Raw genomic sequence first — 15,130 nt, 5'->3', positions numbered from 1 at the left:
ATATGCCCAATGCTGTGGACAAGCTGGATGGTCGTATTGAAAAAAACCTGCTGGACAAGAGGAAAGAGGTTTGCAGAAAGTTTTCCACTGTGGCCACATCTGTGTGGAATGCAGCAGCCAAGCACACTACATTGCCGCAACCTCTGCTTCCAAGAGCATGCTAGATTAGTTGGGCCTGTTACTGTCTGAACTGACTGCAGCTGTCAGCCCAAGACTCTAGTTGGCAGCCAGCACATGAGAAACTTCAAGTGCTTATATTAGCTTGAGTACTCCTTCTAAAGATGGAAGCTCAAATTGAAAGGCCCTATATCGAACTTTCTTATCATGGGCTGCCCGTATGATAGCTTCTCTAATGATAACATGTAAGGTTCCTTAGATTTAGCAGTAACGAAACAACACCTGCAAATTAACCCCTGCAGTTCTGCAGCCTAAGTGTGGGTTATTTTCTGCTCCACACTTGAAGAAATCACCAGAGTATGCTTGCGGCAATAGGAATTCAGTAAATAACACATTTCATCAGACAACAGAAATGCACGATTTGGAAGGAAAGCTAACTTCCCCAACAAGTGATACACTTGTGGGGAGATCCACGACAGAAAAATGGCTTTAATGGAGTCGGTGTCTGTTACCTTGAAGGCTACAAAGAGTCACCGTAGGCATTTTTCATACAAGCCCCAGTCTTCGGTGATGGTGTTGTAGGTGGGAAAAGGAGGTAGGTAGGCAAGCAAAGTTTGAGAGCTCATTAACACCCTGTCCAACATGGTCGTGTGTTCCAGCTGATGCATTTTTAAGTGATGCAGGTTGTCCAACTGCTGCTGTAGTAAACTTTGTAGAATGATCTCCAAAGATGCGCCTGTCAACATTGCCATGCCACACAAAACACATGAAGAACAAACCTTACTTGTCACAACTTTTGTAGTAACACACACAATTGAAAAAGACAGCAAAAATACAATCACTTTCATGCAGAAACCACACACACATTCAATACATCATCCTAGTACATTGCCAGGTTGGTACCAGTTTAACAAACAGTGATCTGCGAGCAGAGTGCAATTAGATATCGCATGCAACATTACAGAATGAAAATGAGATCACTGCATTCTGGAGTTGGATAGGAAAACATTACACCTCTCTGCATGGTTGTGCTAGATGGCAGCTGTGCACCTCACTATGGATGCACGGTTTTCATCACTATCTAAAGGTGTCGCCTTCTGGCAGCTGAGATTAGCTGCTGTACACCAGCAAGGGCTGATTAAACAACATATGACACACACGTGCCTCGCATCCTGCTTATCTCTGATGGATGGCAAGGTAATGGTATGACTGATATAACCACAAGTTACCACAGACCTGACATAACAGATGGCATGAACTATGAAGAGACCAAGAACCTCTTGCCCCACCTACATGTACTGCAATTCCTTCATTAAAGAAGCAGTTCAAATATGTATAACTAATGACTTAATAGTGACACAGGATTTCAACTCATCAAGGCATGTGAACCAGAACTGGCAGCATCAAGGCATCGTTGGCCACAGAAAAATGAATGTAACAAGGTAACACAGACATAGCATCAAAACCAGGACAGTTACACCAGGCAACAACAGCTTCCCCGCCTGTATATGCTGGGTCCATGGCCGTGCATGCAGAGACCACAGCTACTTTTTCTAGCAGTGCTCTCCGCATGTTGACAATGCCATTATTGGCCCACCCCTTGGCACCTACACTTTTTCAGCAAGCCAGCCCATAAATTGGCAAACTACAACAGCAATGCATCAACAACCTGAAGATGATGAGCAGCTGCCTTGTGAAAACATTGTGAAATACACACAAAACAATTCAAAGCACCACCTGTGAACCATTCAAGCCATATTTAAATTGCTTAGGCTTTGTTATTAGTTCCCGACCTAACCACCACTTCACAAACCACTTCGCTGCATACTCCAAAAAAGCTATACACCATACACCAGTTGATGACATCTTCCTCCAAATCAAAGTTAATACATGTTTTATTTAATTTATATATATACGGATCCCTGCCGCCGTCAGATAAGCAGCTGCAGCAGCAAGTCGTATACCCCTAGCTTACTTATTTGTTACATCGTTTAATTCTTAATTTCTTTGTGTGTTTTTGGGTATTTGCATTGTTTAATTCATAAATTTCGGGTGTATTATAGTATTTGAGAGTTGCTGCATTGCGCTTTAGTGTTTACTACGCAGATTCTTACTTAAATTGTGTGTGAGTTTCGTATAGGAGGTGTAATTTCGAGTTTTAGTTACTGTAATCGTAAATTCAGGCAGATTTTAGCGCAGTCGTTAGGCATTTGTACAGGTTAGTTAATACATTCTTTGCGTGTTTCCCTCGCGTTATCTAGGCACGGACTCGTGTTTCAGTAACTGTTGTTCAACATCGATTAGAATGGACAGGGACTGTGATTGCTGTGTTCGGATGAGGGTTGGCATCCTTTCGCTCACAGCTGCAAGCGGTGCTGACTTCGGTCGCGCAGCTTGAGGCTGTTGCCAATGGGCACCACTGTCGGGAGCCGGACTTTGGTATCACGGGGATGTCAACCTCGTCCCGTCTGTCCCCAGATCGGTCTGCCGCTGTGGTTGCCCTGGTTGCTGCCCGCAGTGGGGCTGAGCCCTCGCCTGTGGCTGATTGGGAGGCCGTTCCAAGGCGTGGCAAGCAGCGAAAGACATCCCCGGAGGCTGATCAGAAAGCCTCCCCGGTGCGTCTGACAAACAGGTTTCAGGCACTGTCTCTGGCTGAGCCAGATGCAGCTGCCTCCCTTTTTCAGAGGAAGATTCTCAGCCTTCAAGGTCCGGGCAATCACAGAGGGTGGGCTTATTGGTAGTTGGGAGCTCCAATGTTAGGCGCGTAATGCGGATATGGCGGCTAAGGAGGGGAAGAAATCCAGTGTGCACTCCGTGTGCATTCCGGGTGGAGTCATTCCTGATGTGGAAAGGGTCCTTCCGGATGCCATGAAGAGCACAGGGTGCAGCCAGCTGCAGGTGGTGGCACATGTCGGCACTAATGACGTGTGTCGCTTTGGATCTGAGGAAATTCTCTCTGGATTCCAACGGCTATCTGATTTGGTGAAGGCTGCCGGTCTTGCTTACGAGATGAAGGCAGAACTCACCATCTGCAGCATCGTTGATAGAACCAACTGCGGACCTTTGGTGCAGAACCAGGTGGAGGGTCTGTATCAGAGGCTCAGACGGTTTTGCGACCGTGTTGGCTGCAGATTCTTTGACTTGCGCCATAGGGTGGTGGGGTTTCGGGTTCCGCTGAATAGCTCAGGAGTAGACTACACTCAGCTGGCAGCTACACGGGTAGCAGAGGCTGTGTGGCGTGGACTGGGCGGTTTTTTAGGTTAGAAGGCCTCAGGAAAGTACGGGGTGGGCGGCAATCTCAAAGGGTGCATGGCAAATACAGGACGTGCTTGGATCAAGGAACAGTCGGAATTGTAGTTGTAAATTGTTGTAATTGTGCTGAGAAAGTCCCTGAGCTTCAAGCGCTAATAGAAAGCACAGAAGCTGAAATTGTTATAGGTACAGAAAGCTGGCTAAAGCCTGAAATAAGTTCTGCAGAAATTTTTACAAAGTCTCAGACGGTGTTCAGGAAAGATAGATTAGGCAGAATTGGTGGTGGAGTGTTTGTGTCTGTCAGTAGTGGTTTATCTTGTAGTGAAGTCGAAGTAGATACTCCGTGCGAATTGGTATGGGTGGAGGTTATACTTAACAGCTGAACTAAGTTAATAATTGGCTCCTTCTGCCGACCCCCAGACTCCGATGATATAGTTACTGAACAGTTCAGAGAAAATTTGAGTCTCGTAACAAATAAATACCCCACTCATATGGTTATAGTTGGTGAGGACTTCAACCTTCCCTCGATATGACGGTGAAAATACTTGTTCAAAACCGGTGGTAGGCAGAAAACATCTACCGAGATTGTCCTAAATGCTTTCTCCGAAAATTATTTTGAGCAGTTAGTCCATGAACCCACGCGAATTGTAAATGGTTGCGAAAACACACCTGACCTCTTATCCACAAACAATCCAGAGCTGATAGAGAGAATCATGACTGATACAGGGATTAGTGATCACAAGGTGGTCGTAGCTAGGCTCAATACCGTTTCTTCCATATCCACCAGAAACAAACGCAAAATAATTTTATTTAAAAAAACCGGATAAAGTGTCACTAGAAGCCTTCCTAAGAGACAATCTCCATTCCTTCCGATCTGACTATGCAAATGTAGATGAGATGTGGCTCAAATTCAAAGATATAGTAGCAATAGCAATTGAGAGATTCATACCTCATAAATTGGTAAGAGATGGAACTGATCCCCCATAGTACACAAAACAGGTCCGAACGCTGTTGCAGAGGCAACGGAAAAAGCATGCAAAGTTCAGAAGAACGCGAAATCCCGAAGATTGGCTAAAATTTACAGACGCGCGAAATTTGGCACGGACTTCAATGCGAGATGCATTTAATAGGTTCCACAACGAAACATTGTCTTAAAATTTGGTAGAAAAACCGAAGAAATTCTGGTCGTATATGTAAAGTACACAAGTGGCAAGACGCAGTCAATACCTTCGCTGCGCAGTGCCGATGGTACTGTTACCGACGGCTGTGCCGCTAAAGCGGAGTTATTGAACGCAGTTTTCCGAAATTCCTTCACCAGGGTAGACGAATGGAATATTCCAGAATTTGAAACACGAACAGCTGCTAGCATGAGTTTCTTAGAAGTAGATACCTTAGGGGTTGAGAAGCAACTCAAATCGCTTGATATGGGCAAGTCTTCAGGTCCAGATTGTATACCGATTAGGTTCCTTTCAGATTACGCTGATACAATAGCTCCCTACTTAGCAATCATATACAACCGCTCGCTCACCGATAGATCTGTACCTGCAGATTGGAAAATTGCGCAGGTCACACCAGTGTTTAAGAAGGGTAGTAGACCTATATCATTGACGTCGGTTTGCAGTAGGGTTTTGTAGCATATACTGTATTCAAACATTATGAATCACCTCGAAGGGAACAATCTATTGATACATAATCAGCATGGTTTCAGAAAACATCGTTCTTGTACAACGCAGCTAGCTCTTTATTCGCACGAAGTAATGGCTGCTATTGACAGGGGATCTCAAGTTGATTCCGTATTTCTAGATTTCCGGAAAGCTTTTGACACTGTTCCTCACAAGCGACTTCTAATCAAGCTGCGGGGCCTATGGGGTATCATCTCAGTTGTGTGACTGGATTCGTAATATCCTGTCAGGAAGGTCGCAGTTCGTAGTAATAGATGGCAAATCATCGAGTAAAACTGAAGTGATATCAGGTGTTCCCCAGGGAAGCGTCCTGGGACCTCTGCTGTTCCTGATCTACATAAATGACCTGGGTGACAATCGGAGCAGTTCTCTTAGGTTGTTCGCAAATGATGCTGTAACTTACCATCTAGTAAGGTGATCCGAAGACCAGTATCAGTTTAGAAAAGATTGCTGTATGGTGTGGCAGGTGGCAGTTGATGCTAAATAACGAAAATTTGAGGTGATCCACATGAGTTCCAAAAGAAATCTGTTGGAATTCAATTACTCGATAAATAGTACAATTCTAAAGGCTGTCAATTCAACTAAGAACCTGGATGTTAAAATTACGAACAACTTCAGTTGGAAAGACGACATAGATAATATTGTGTGGAAGGCGAGCCAAAGGTTGCGTTTCATTGGCAGGACACTTAGAAGATGCAACAAGTCCACTAAAGAGACAGCTTACACTACACTTGTTCGTCCTCTGTTAGAATATTGTTGCGCGGTGTGGGATCCTTACCAGGTGGGATTGACGGAGGACATCGAAAGGGTGCAAAAAAGGGCAGCTCATTTTGTATTATCATGTAATAGGGGAGAGAGAGTGGCAGATATGATACACGAGTTGGGATGGAAGTCATTAAAGCAAAGACGTTTTTCGTCACGGCGAGATCTGTTTACGAAATTTCAGTCACCAACTTTCTTTTCCAAATGCGAAAATATTTTGTTGAGCCCAACCTACATAGGTAGGAATGATCATCAAAATAAAATAAGAGAAATCAGAGCTCAAACAGAAAGGTTTAGGTGTTCGTTTTTCCGCGCACTGTTTGGGAGTGGAATGGTAGAGAGACAGTATGATTGTGGTTTGATGAACCCTCTGCCAAGCACTTAAATGTGAATTGCAGAGTAGTCATGTAGAATATGTCAACAATTCCTGTGTAGTACGTACTTTTTCACGAAAGGTGCTACGTCTGCGACAGTTTGAAGGTATTTTATACATTATCTGGAAGAAATGCTACCACAGCTCTTATTTATTGTTGCCAACATTATATTTAAGTTTTAGCCCATCCCGACACTTTGTCTGATAATGCTACTATGAATAATACTGCACACAGTATAGTTATTGTTGGACTGGCAGTGTTACAGGACATAGCACTACTGGCAGAAGTGGTTTCAGTTTTTAACGACGTGTACTGATTCGGAACTAGGGAGACCAGAGCTCAAGAAAGATTATTGCATGTTGTTGTTGTGGTATTCAGTCCTGAGACTGGTTTGATGCAGCTCTCCATGCTACTCTATCCTGTGCAAGCTGCTTCATCTCCCAGTACATACTACAGCCTACATCCTTCTGAATCTGATTAGTGTATTCATCTCTTGGTCTCTCTCTATGATTTTTACCCTCCACGCTGCCCTCCAATACTAAATTGGTGATCCCTTGATGCCTCAGAACACGTCCTACCAACCGATCCCTTCTTCTAGTCAAGTTGTGCCACAAACTCCTCTTCTCCCCAATTCTATTCAATACCTCCTCATTAGTTATGTGATCTACCCATATAATCTTCAGCATTAACCTGCAGCACCATATTTTGAAAGCTTCTATTCTCTTCTTGTCCAAACTATTTATCGGCCATGTTTCACTTCCACACATGGCTACACTCCATACAAATACTTTCAGAAACGACTTCCTGACACTTAAATCTATACTCGATGTTAGCAAATTTCACTTCTTCGGAAATGCTTTCCTTGCCATTGCGTCTACATTTTATATCCTCTCTACTTCGGCCATCATCAGTTATTTTGCTCCCCAAATAGCAAAACTCCTTTACTACTTTAAGTGTCTCATTTCCTAATCTAATTCCCTCAGCATCACCCGAGTTAACTCTACTACATTCCATTATCCTTGTTTTGCTTTTGTTGATGTTCATCTTATATCCTCCTTTCAAGACACTGTCCATTGCGTTCAACTGCTCTTCCAAGTCCTTTGCTGTCTCTGACAGAATTACAATGTCATCGGCGAACCTCAAAGTTTTTATTTCTTCTCCATGGATTTTAATACCTACTCCAAATTTTTCTTTTGTTTCCTTTACTGCTTGCTCAATATACAGATTGAATAGCATCGGGGATAGGCTACAACCCTGTCTCACTCCCTCTCCAACCACTGCTTCCCTTTCATGTCCCTCGACTCTTATAACTGCCATCTGGTTTCTGTACAAATTGTAAATAGCCTTTTGCTCCCTGTATTTTACCCCTGCCGCCTTCAGAATTTGAAAGAGAGTGTTCCAGTCAACATTGTCAAAAGCTTTCTCTAAGTCTACAAATGCTAAAAATGTAGGTTTGCCTTTCGCTCCCTGGAATCACTCAACAGAGGAAAGTCCACTGGACCTGACGGGATACCAATTCAATTCTACACAGAGTACGTGAAAGAACTTGCCCCCATTCTAACAGCCGTGTACCCCAAGTCTCTAGAGGAACAGAAGGTTCCAAATGATTGGAAAAGAGCACAGGTAGTCCCAGTCTTCAAGAAAGGTCATCGAGCAGATGCGCAAAACTATAGACCTATATCCCTGACGTCGATCTGTTGTAGAATTTTAGAACATGTTTTTTGCTCGTGTATCATGTCGTTTTTGGAAACCCAGAATCTACTCTGTAGGAATCAACATGGATTCCGGAAACAGCGATCATGTGAGACCCAACTCGCTTTATTTGTTCATGAGATCCAGAAAATATTAGATACAGGCTCCCAGGTAGATGCTATTTTCCTTAACTTCCGGAAGGCGTTTGATACAGTTCCGCACTGTTGCCTGATAAACAAAGTAAGAGCCTACGGAATATCAGATCAGCTGTGTGGCTGGATTGAAGAGTTTTTAGCAAACAGAACACAGCATGTTGTTATCAATGGAGAGACGTCTACAGACATTATGGTAACCTCTGGCGTGCCACAGGGGAGTGTTATGGGACCATTGCTTTTCACAATATATATAAATGACCTAGTAGATAGTGTCGGAAGTTCCATGCGGCTTTTCGCAGATGATGCTGTAGTATACAGAGACGTTGCAGCATTAGAAAATTGTAGCAAAATGCAGGAAGATCTGCAGCGGATAGGCACTTGGTGCAGGGAGTGGCAACTGTCCCTTAACATAGATAAATGTAATGTATTGTGAATACATAGAAAGAAGGATCCTTTATTATATGATTATATGATAGCGGAACAAACACTGGTAGCAGTTACTTCTGAAAATATCTGGGAGTATGCGTACGGAACGATTTGAAGTGGAATGATCATATAAAATTAATTGTTGGTAAGGCGGGTACCAGGTTGAAATTCATTGGGAGAGTCCTTAGAAAATGTAGTCCATCAACAACGGAGGTGGCTTACAAAACACTCGTTCAACCTATACTTGAGTATTGCTCATCAGTGTGGGATCTGTACCAGATCGGGTTGACGGAGGAGATACAGAAGATCCAAAGAAGAGCGGTGCGTTTCGTCACAGGGTTATTTAGTAACCGTGATAGCGTTATGGAAATGTTTCGCAAACTTACGTGGCAGACTCTGCAAGAGAGGTGCTTTGTATCACGGTGTAGCTTGCTCGCCAGGTTTCGAGAGGGTGCGTTTCTGGATGAGGTATCGAATATATTGCTTCCCCCTACTTATACCTCCCGAGGAAATCACAAATGTAAAATTAGAGAGATTCGAGCGCGCACGGAGGCTTTCAGACAGTCGTTCTTCCCATGAACCATACGTGACTGGAACAGAAAAGGGAGGTAATCACAGTGGCACGTAAAGTGCCCTACACCACACACCATTGGGTGGCTAGCAGAGTATAAATGTAGATGTAGATTTAGATATTTTACCTCTGCCGCCTTCAGAATTTGAAAGAGAGTGTTCCAGTTAACATTGTCAAAAGCTTTCTCTAAGTCTATAAATGCTAGAAATGTAGGTTTGCCTTTTATTAATCTAACTTCTAAGATAAGTCATAGGGTCAGCATTGCCTCACATGTTCCAATATTTCTACAGAATCCAAATTGATCTTCCCCGAGGTTGGCTTCTACCAGTTTTTCCATTCATCTGTAAAGAATTCACATTAGTATTTTGCAGCTGTGACTTTTTACACTGATAGTTCGTTAATTTTCACATCTGTCAACACCTGCTTTCTTTGGGATTGGAATTATTATATTCTTCTTGAAGTCTGAGGGTATTTCGCCTGTCTCATACATTTTGCTCACCAGATGGTAGAGTTTTGTCAGGACAGGCTCTCCTAAGGCTGTCAGTAGTTCTAATGGAATGTTGTCTACTCCTGGGGCCTTGCTTCGACTTAGGTCTTTCAGTGCTCTGTCAAACTCTTCACGCAGTATGATATCTTCCATTTCATCTTCATCTACATCCTCTTCCATTCCCATAATATTGCCCTCAAGTACATTGCCCTTCTATAGACCCTCTATATACTCCTTCCACCTTTCTGCTTTCCCTTCTTCGCTTAGAACTGGGTTTCCATCTGAGCTCTTGATATTCATACAAGTGGTTCTTTTTTTCTCCAAAGTTATCTTTAATTTTCCTGTAGGCAGTATCTATCTTACCCCTAGTGATATGCACCTCTACATCCTTACATTTGTTCTCTAGCCATGCATGCTTAGCCATTTTGCACTTCCTGTCGATCTCATTTTTGAGACGTTTGTATTCCTTTTTGCCTGCTTCATTTACTGTATTTTTATATTTTCTCCTTTCATCAATTAAATTCAGTATCTCTTCTGTTACCCAAGGATTTCTACTAGCCCTTGCTTTTTACCTACTTGATCCTCTGCTGCTTTCACTACTTCATCCCTCAAAGCTACCCATTCTTCTTCTACTGTATTTCTTTCCCTAATTCTTGTCAATTGTTGCCTTATGCTCTCCCTGAAACTCTGTACACCTCTGGTTTAGTCAGTTTATCCAGGTCCCATCTCCTCAAATTCCCACCTTTTTGCAGTTTCTTCAGCTTTAATCTACAGTTCATAACCAATAGATTGTGGTCAGAGTCCACATCTGCCCCTGGAATGTCTTACAATTTAAAACCTGGTTTCTAAATCTCTGTCTTACCATTATATAATCTATCTGAAACCTGTCAGTATCTCCAGGCTTCTTCCATGTATACAACATTCTTTTATGATTCTTGAACCAAGTGTTAGCTGTGATTAAGTTATGCTCTGTGCAAATGCATAATGTTTGTAAATACTACTTGAAATTCAATTACTTGCAAGTGTTATTCTATCTCAATTACACTTTTTGTTTTTTGTTTCTCCCTATTAATGTTGTTTCATTATGAGTAAATGGTAGAAAATTTATAATTATAACACAAAGCATGGTAGGAATTAACATTCTTAACACAAAGTTTGGAGGGATCATAAAAAAAATATTTTTAACAATGGGAAAATTTTAATTTTGGGTACAAAGTGGGGTTATATTGTAGGTGAAATCAGCTTGGTATGAAGATGGGAAGCTTAAAACGTGTAGGTTGTGCTAGTTTTGAAGCTTTTGCAACAGGTATATGGTTTTACACCATCAGAAAAAATACGTTTCAGTCTAGCTTTCGATAGTTATCTTCCTTTTAACATTCAGTTAATTTAATGCACAAGCAGTTACCTATAAAACTGTCACTAACAAGAGTCTCAACATTATCGTTTTAATGTGATTCAAAGCATCAATAAAAGAACTAGCTATGATCAAGCACTATCTTGAATATAAAGGGAAACACATCTACTATATTTTACACAAAAGGGCTAGCATTCATGGAACATTACTTGACGTGTGCAGTGGTACGTAAAATGAAATGACTGAGACGTAACTTTGAGAAATCTGAACTATAGGAGTTGGGCCAGGGATGGGATAAGGTAACATTTCATTATGAAACCAACACATTCTGAGTGCATCACCAAAAAGTAATCCGTCATGATAATTCACATCTGTTAATTTGTCTTTGAGGGCCCAATATATTGCATATTGCTATCAGAACATAATGATATTCATTGACACTGGGTCCTCAGCTCTGATGAATTGTTTAAGTGATTTAATGCCACCTGCATGTGTCTTCTTCTTCTTCTTCTTCTTTTTTTTTTTTTAAAAAAATCATTGTACAACTGTACATAATTTCTGTCTTACACCAATATCAAGTGTCTTTACAAAAAATTATCAGTGACACATTATACCATATGTCTCCTGTATCTGTGTATTTAAATATCAGCTGCCGTAACACTAATATCACTAGCACCTGTTACGGGTGCTGGTGATATAAATTATTTACAACACCTGCACTCATAAGCGCATTGACAGTGGTCGCTACTGAAATATAACAGAAGCAGAGAATTTCATAGCATATAGTGTCACTGATTTTTGTACAAATACTTGATATTGGTATCAGACAGAACTTGTGAGATTGCACAACAATTAAAGGAAAAAAACAACACCTGCAGGTGGCGTAAGTCATTTAAACAAAACATTATGAAATTTTTGTAACACTCTCTAACGTGGGATCTGAAAGTTAACAGAATCTTTGAACAGTCATAATTTTCTGACAACTTCTTGATGAGTCATATCCGCTAAATAAGAAGACATATGCAGTTATCTCTTCGGCACAGCATTCATTTGCTCACTATGTCAATATGTGCATAATGACTATAACTGTAATAGAGTGAAATAAATGTTAGAATATGTGCCAACATTAAATAGAAAATCATCATTTCTTGTTAGGTTTTGTTTTAGAATGGAAATATATCAATAAAACTGCTAGTTGGATGTGAGCTGAAAATATAACATAGGAATGCTGTGCATTCATTGACTAGCTGGAGCAAAAACTAAATAGTGCACAAGCACTGCAATTCTATACAACCACTAGTCTTAGCCTGTCACATGTAGAAGGCTGTCAGCAGTTTTGCACTAACTGCCAGTTGAGAAGTTTCCTTTATTTATCAAAATATTTTATGGATGGGTAAAGAGAGAAAAGTGAGCAAGGGGGGGGGGGGGAATTCCTGTGTAAGGTCATATGTTTTGTTCTCAATAATAGATTTTTATAGCAAATTCATTCAAAAATAACAAAATAGCATTTCAATATTTACTACAAAGGAATATGCCACTGAATATATAAAAGTAATTAATAAATTTCAAAGTTGATATGAAAAACTCACCAAATTTTTTCAAGAGTTTTGTTATCATTGCACTGCAAACCATGTTATCATCAGCAACAATCCAATGCAGGTTAGGTATATGCATCAATGTTTGCCCTAACCTTGTAAGTTCTGCTGCTTGCTCCCTCCTTGGATATGTGGGTGTAATAAAATAAATTGTGGGTATGTTATCCACATTTTTATTCCTGCTGTCCTATGGAAAAAAAATAAAGCGGGGGATTTGACACTAACAACTTTAAATTGCTCGAACAAAAAAATCACATCTGTGCTTAAAGTTTAATTTGGACAAGGGCTGAAAAGATACATTAGCTGATGACGTGTAACAGTTGAAAAAGGAAAACATTACTCTATATATTGTTTTCTTAGACACATGGAAATAACCATTACAAATAAAAACGTCTGTATGGTTACAAAACAAAGATCACCAAAGGGCAAAAACAAACACTTCAAATCCTGGATCAGGAAAGAGTTGGGGTATATGAAGTGAATGGGAAATAACAATAGTAAGTGATGCATAGATTTGTAGGAACACATTTGCTCCATGGGTCTGGATTGGCGTGGTTATTTTAATGCTAAAGGAGATAGTATTGTATATGCCAGAGCCTTCATTGTCCTCTATATTTCTTTTGCCTCAGTGTACTGTACTTTCCCTGTGGTCATTACTCTCTGTGGTTTCTTTCTGATTAGTATAAATCGAAGAGCCCCTATGTTAAGACCTACTTCCCAAAGAACTGACACATATTTCTAGAACCGAGAATACCATTCCTGACTCATGCTGCATAAGCACATTCTGTCATCTGAAGCATCACAGAGGAATATATAAATATGAATGAGAAACATATTTGATCTAAATTCAACATGAAACCTGCTGTCTTTTACATATTCTGTTTACCTTATTTCACAGGGAATCATGTAGTTCAGTTGCAATGGTGTACTGTGATTCGAGATGTAGGGACAACTGTCCTCTCACTGTAATTTCAATTAGTAGGGTTCTGTTCCATTCTAAAATATTTTTATAGGATTTGAACCAACCATAACTCCTCCTCAAACCTTTTGTGTAAAAAAGTGCTTATTTTATCAAAGTATACTCTTCTATTCTGACAATGATAAAAATATTCTTATACAGTTGTGTCACAATATAATAAGATGTTTTCACATTTGTGAAATATTACTCATGAAACACATGAGCTCTATAACAACTTACCCATAGAAACCTCCCAGGAATTCAGCCATCCAAGTGGAAACTTTAAAAATCAAACTGAAAAGTTCGTGTTTTCCCTGGATACGCAGTCATGTCACCTGTACATTGCTCACCTTGAAGTTGGGAAAGGTTTGTAGTACAGGTTCTACTTTCACTGTAGTCTGAACAGTGAAACTAACATCCCAGTATAAGTAACCCTGGTAAGAAGTTCATAGAACTATGAATGTTCCAAATCATGCTACTGTGTAGGTTAGGATCAACTGACATTTAGTCCTTGATTTTATAAGGTTTCAATGCAAATAGCACCAGAGTCTAGTATGCATTTAATAATTAACTCATTCAGAAACAATACAAAACAGATATGATTTTAGTTTAAAATTTTTTTAAATATTCTTTTGTTAATGAGCGACAACTGTTTTTCACCAAACAGCATAATACATTCAGATACTTTTTCCCAGAAGGCAAGTATCTGTGGTAGTTGCAATATACAGTAACCCTGCAGCAATTTATTTGGGTAGCAAGTTAGATCAGGTATCAATATTAAGTACTGAGAAACACATCCAAGTTGCAAATATAGTATACACCCAAATGTTGTGATTGCACATAATACGAGAAGCACACGAATTAAATAAGCTTTGTTAATTATTTATTCTAAACCAGGTGCCCCAGTTACACACACATTTTAATTAATTAAATTTCAAGTGTATTAATACTGTAAAAAAAATTCTGAGACTAATATCCTGTATTTAATTTTACTCTGTGTGTTTTATTTCTTTGTTTACTTTTAGTTGATTCTTTTTTCAAATTTTTACCACAGTATACCCTATTTTCTTATTAATACTCAAAAATTTTCATGTTTAATTTACATTGAAAAGAAATATGAGTTAATTATAGTATCACTATAAATTATTTTAAATTCTTAATCTTACTACAAAGTTCAGGACGCAATGAAAGTTTTGTTAAGGTACAACTGCAGTAGCACTCAATATATATGTTTCAGTAGTTGAACTCTTACAGACAAGGTAAATCTCGAAGACACAATCAGGGAAAATACACTCCTGGAAATTGAAATAAGAACACCATGAATTCATTGTCCCAGGAAGGGGAAACTTTATTGACACATTCCTGGGGTCAGATACATCACATGATCACACTGACAGAACCACAGGCACATAGACACAGGCAACAGAGCATGCACAATGTCGGCACTAGTACAGTGTATATCCACCTTTCGCAGCAATGCAGGCTGCTATTCTCCCATGGAGACGATCGTAGAGATGCTGGATGTAGTCCTGTGGAACGGCTTGCCATGCCATTTCCACCTGGCGCCTCAGTTGGACCAGCGTTCGTGCTGGACGTGCAGACCACGTGAGACGACGCTTCATCCAGTCCCAAACATGCTCAATGGGGGACAGATCTGGAGATCTTGCTGGCCAGGGTAGTTGACTTACACCTTCTAGAGCACGTT

General features: G+C 40.4%; 1 protein-coding gene across 3 annotated transcripts in view; it reads right to left on the bottom strand.

The window, feature by feature from the left end:
• The window catches only part of LOC126183673 (galactosylgalactosylxylosylprotein 3-beta-glucuronosyltransferase S), a 181,385-nt gene that overhangs the window by 67,504 nt on the left and 98,751 nt on the right, over nucleotides 1-15,130 (bottom strand). For all 3 annotated transcript variants that reach the window (XM_049925835.1, XM_049925836.1, XM_049925834.1), the window contains one exon: nucleotides 12,462-12,654. In XM_049925835.1, coding sequence (XP_049781792.1) covers nucleotides 12,462-12,654 — 193 coding nt within the window. The remainder of the gene's footprint in view (nucleotides 1-12,461; nucleotides 12,655-15,130) is intronic.

Source organism: Schistocerca cancellata, chromosome 4 (genome assembly GCF_023864275.1).
Source record: "Schistocerca cancellata isolate TAMUIC-IGC-003103 chromosome 4, iqSchCanc2.1, whole genome shotgun sequence".
Lineage (NCBI taxonomy): Eukaryota > Metazoa > Arthropoda > Insecta > Orthoptera > Acrididae > Schistocerca > Schistocerca cancellata.
The sequence above is the reverse complement of the archived record's forward strand: the minus strand, read 5'-3'. Positions and strand labels throughout refer to the sequence as shown.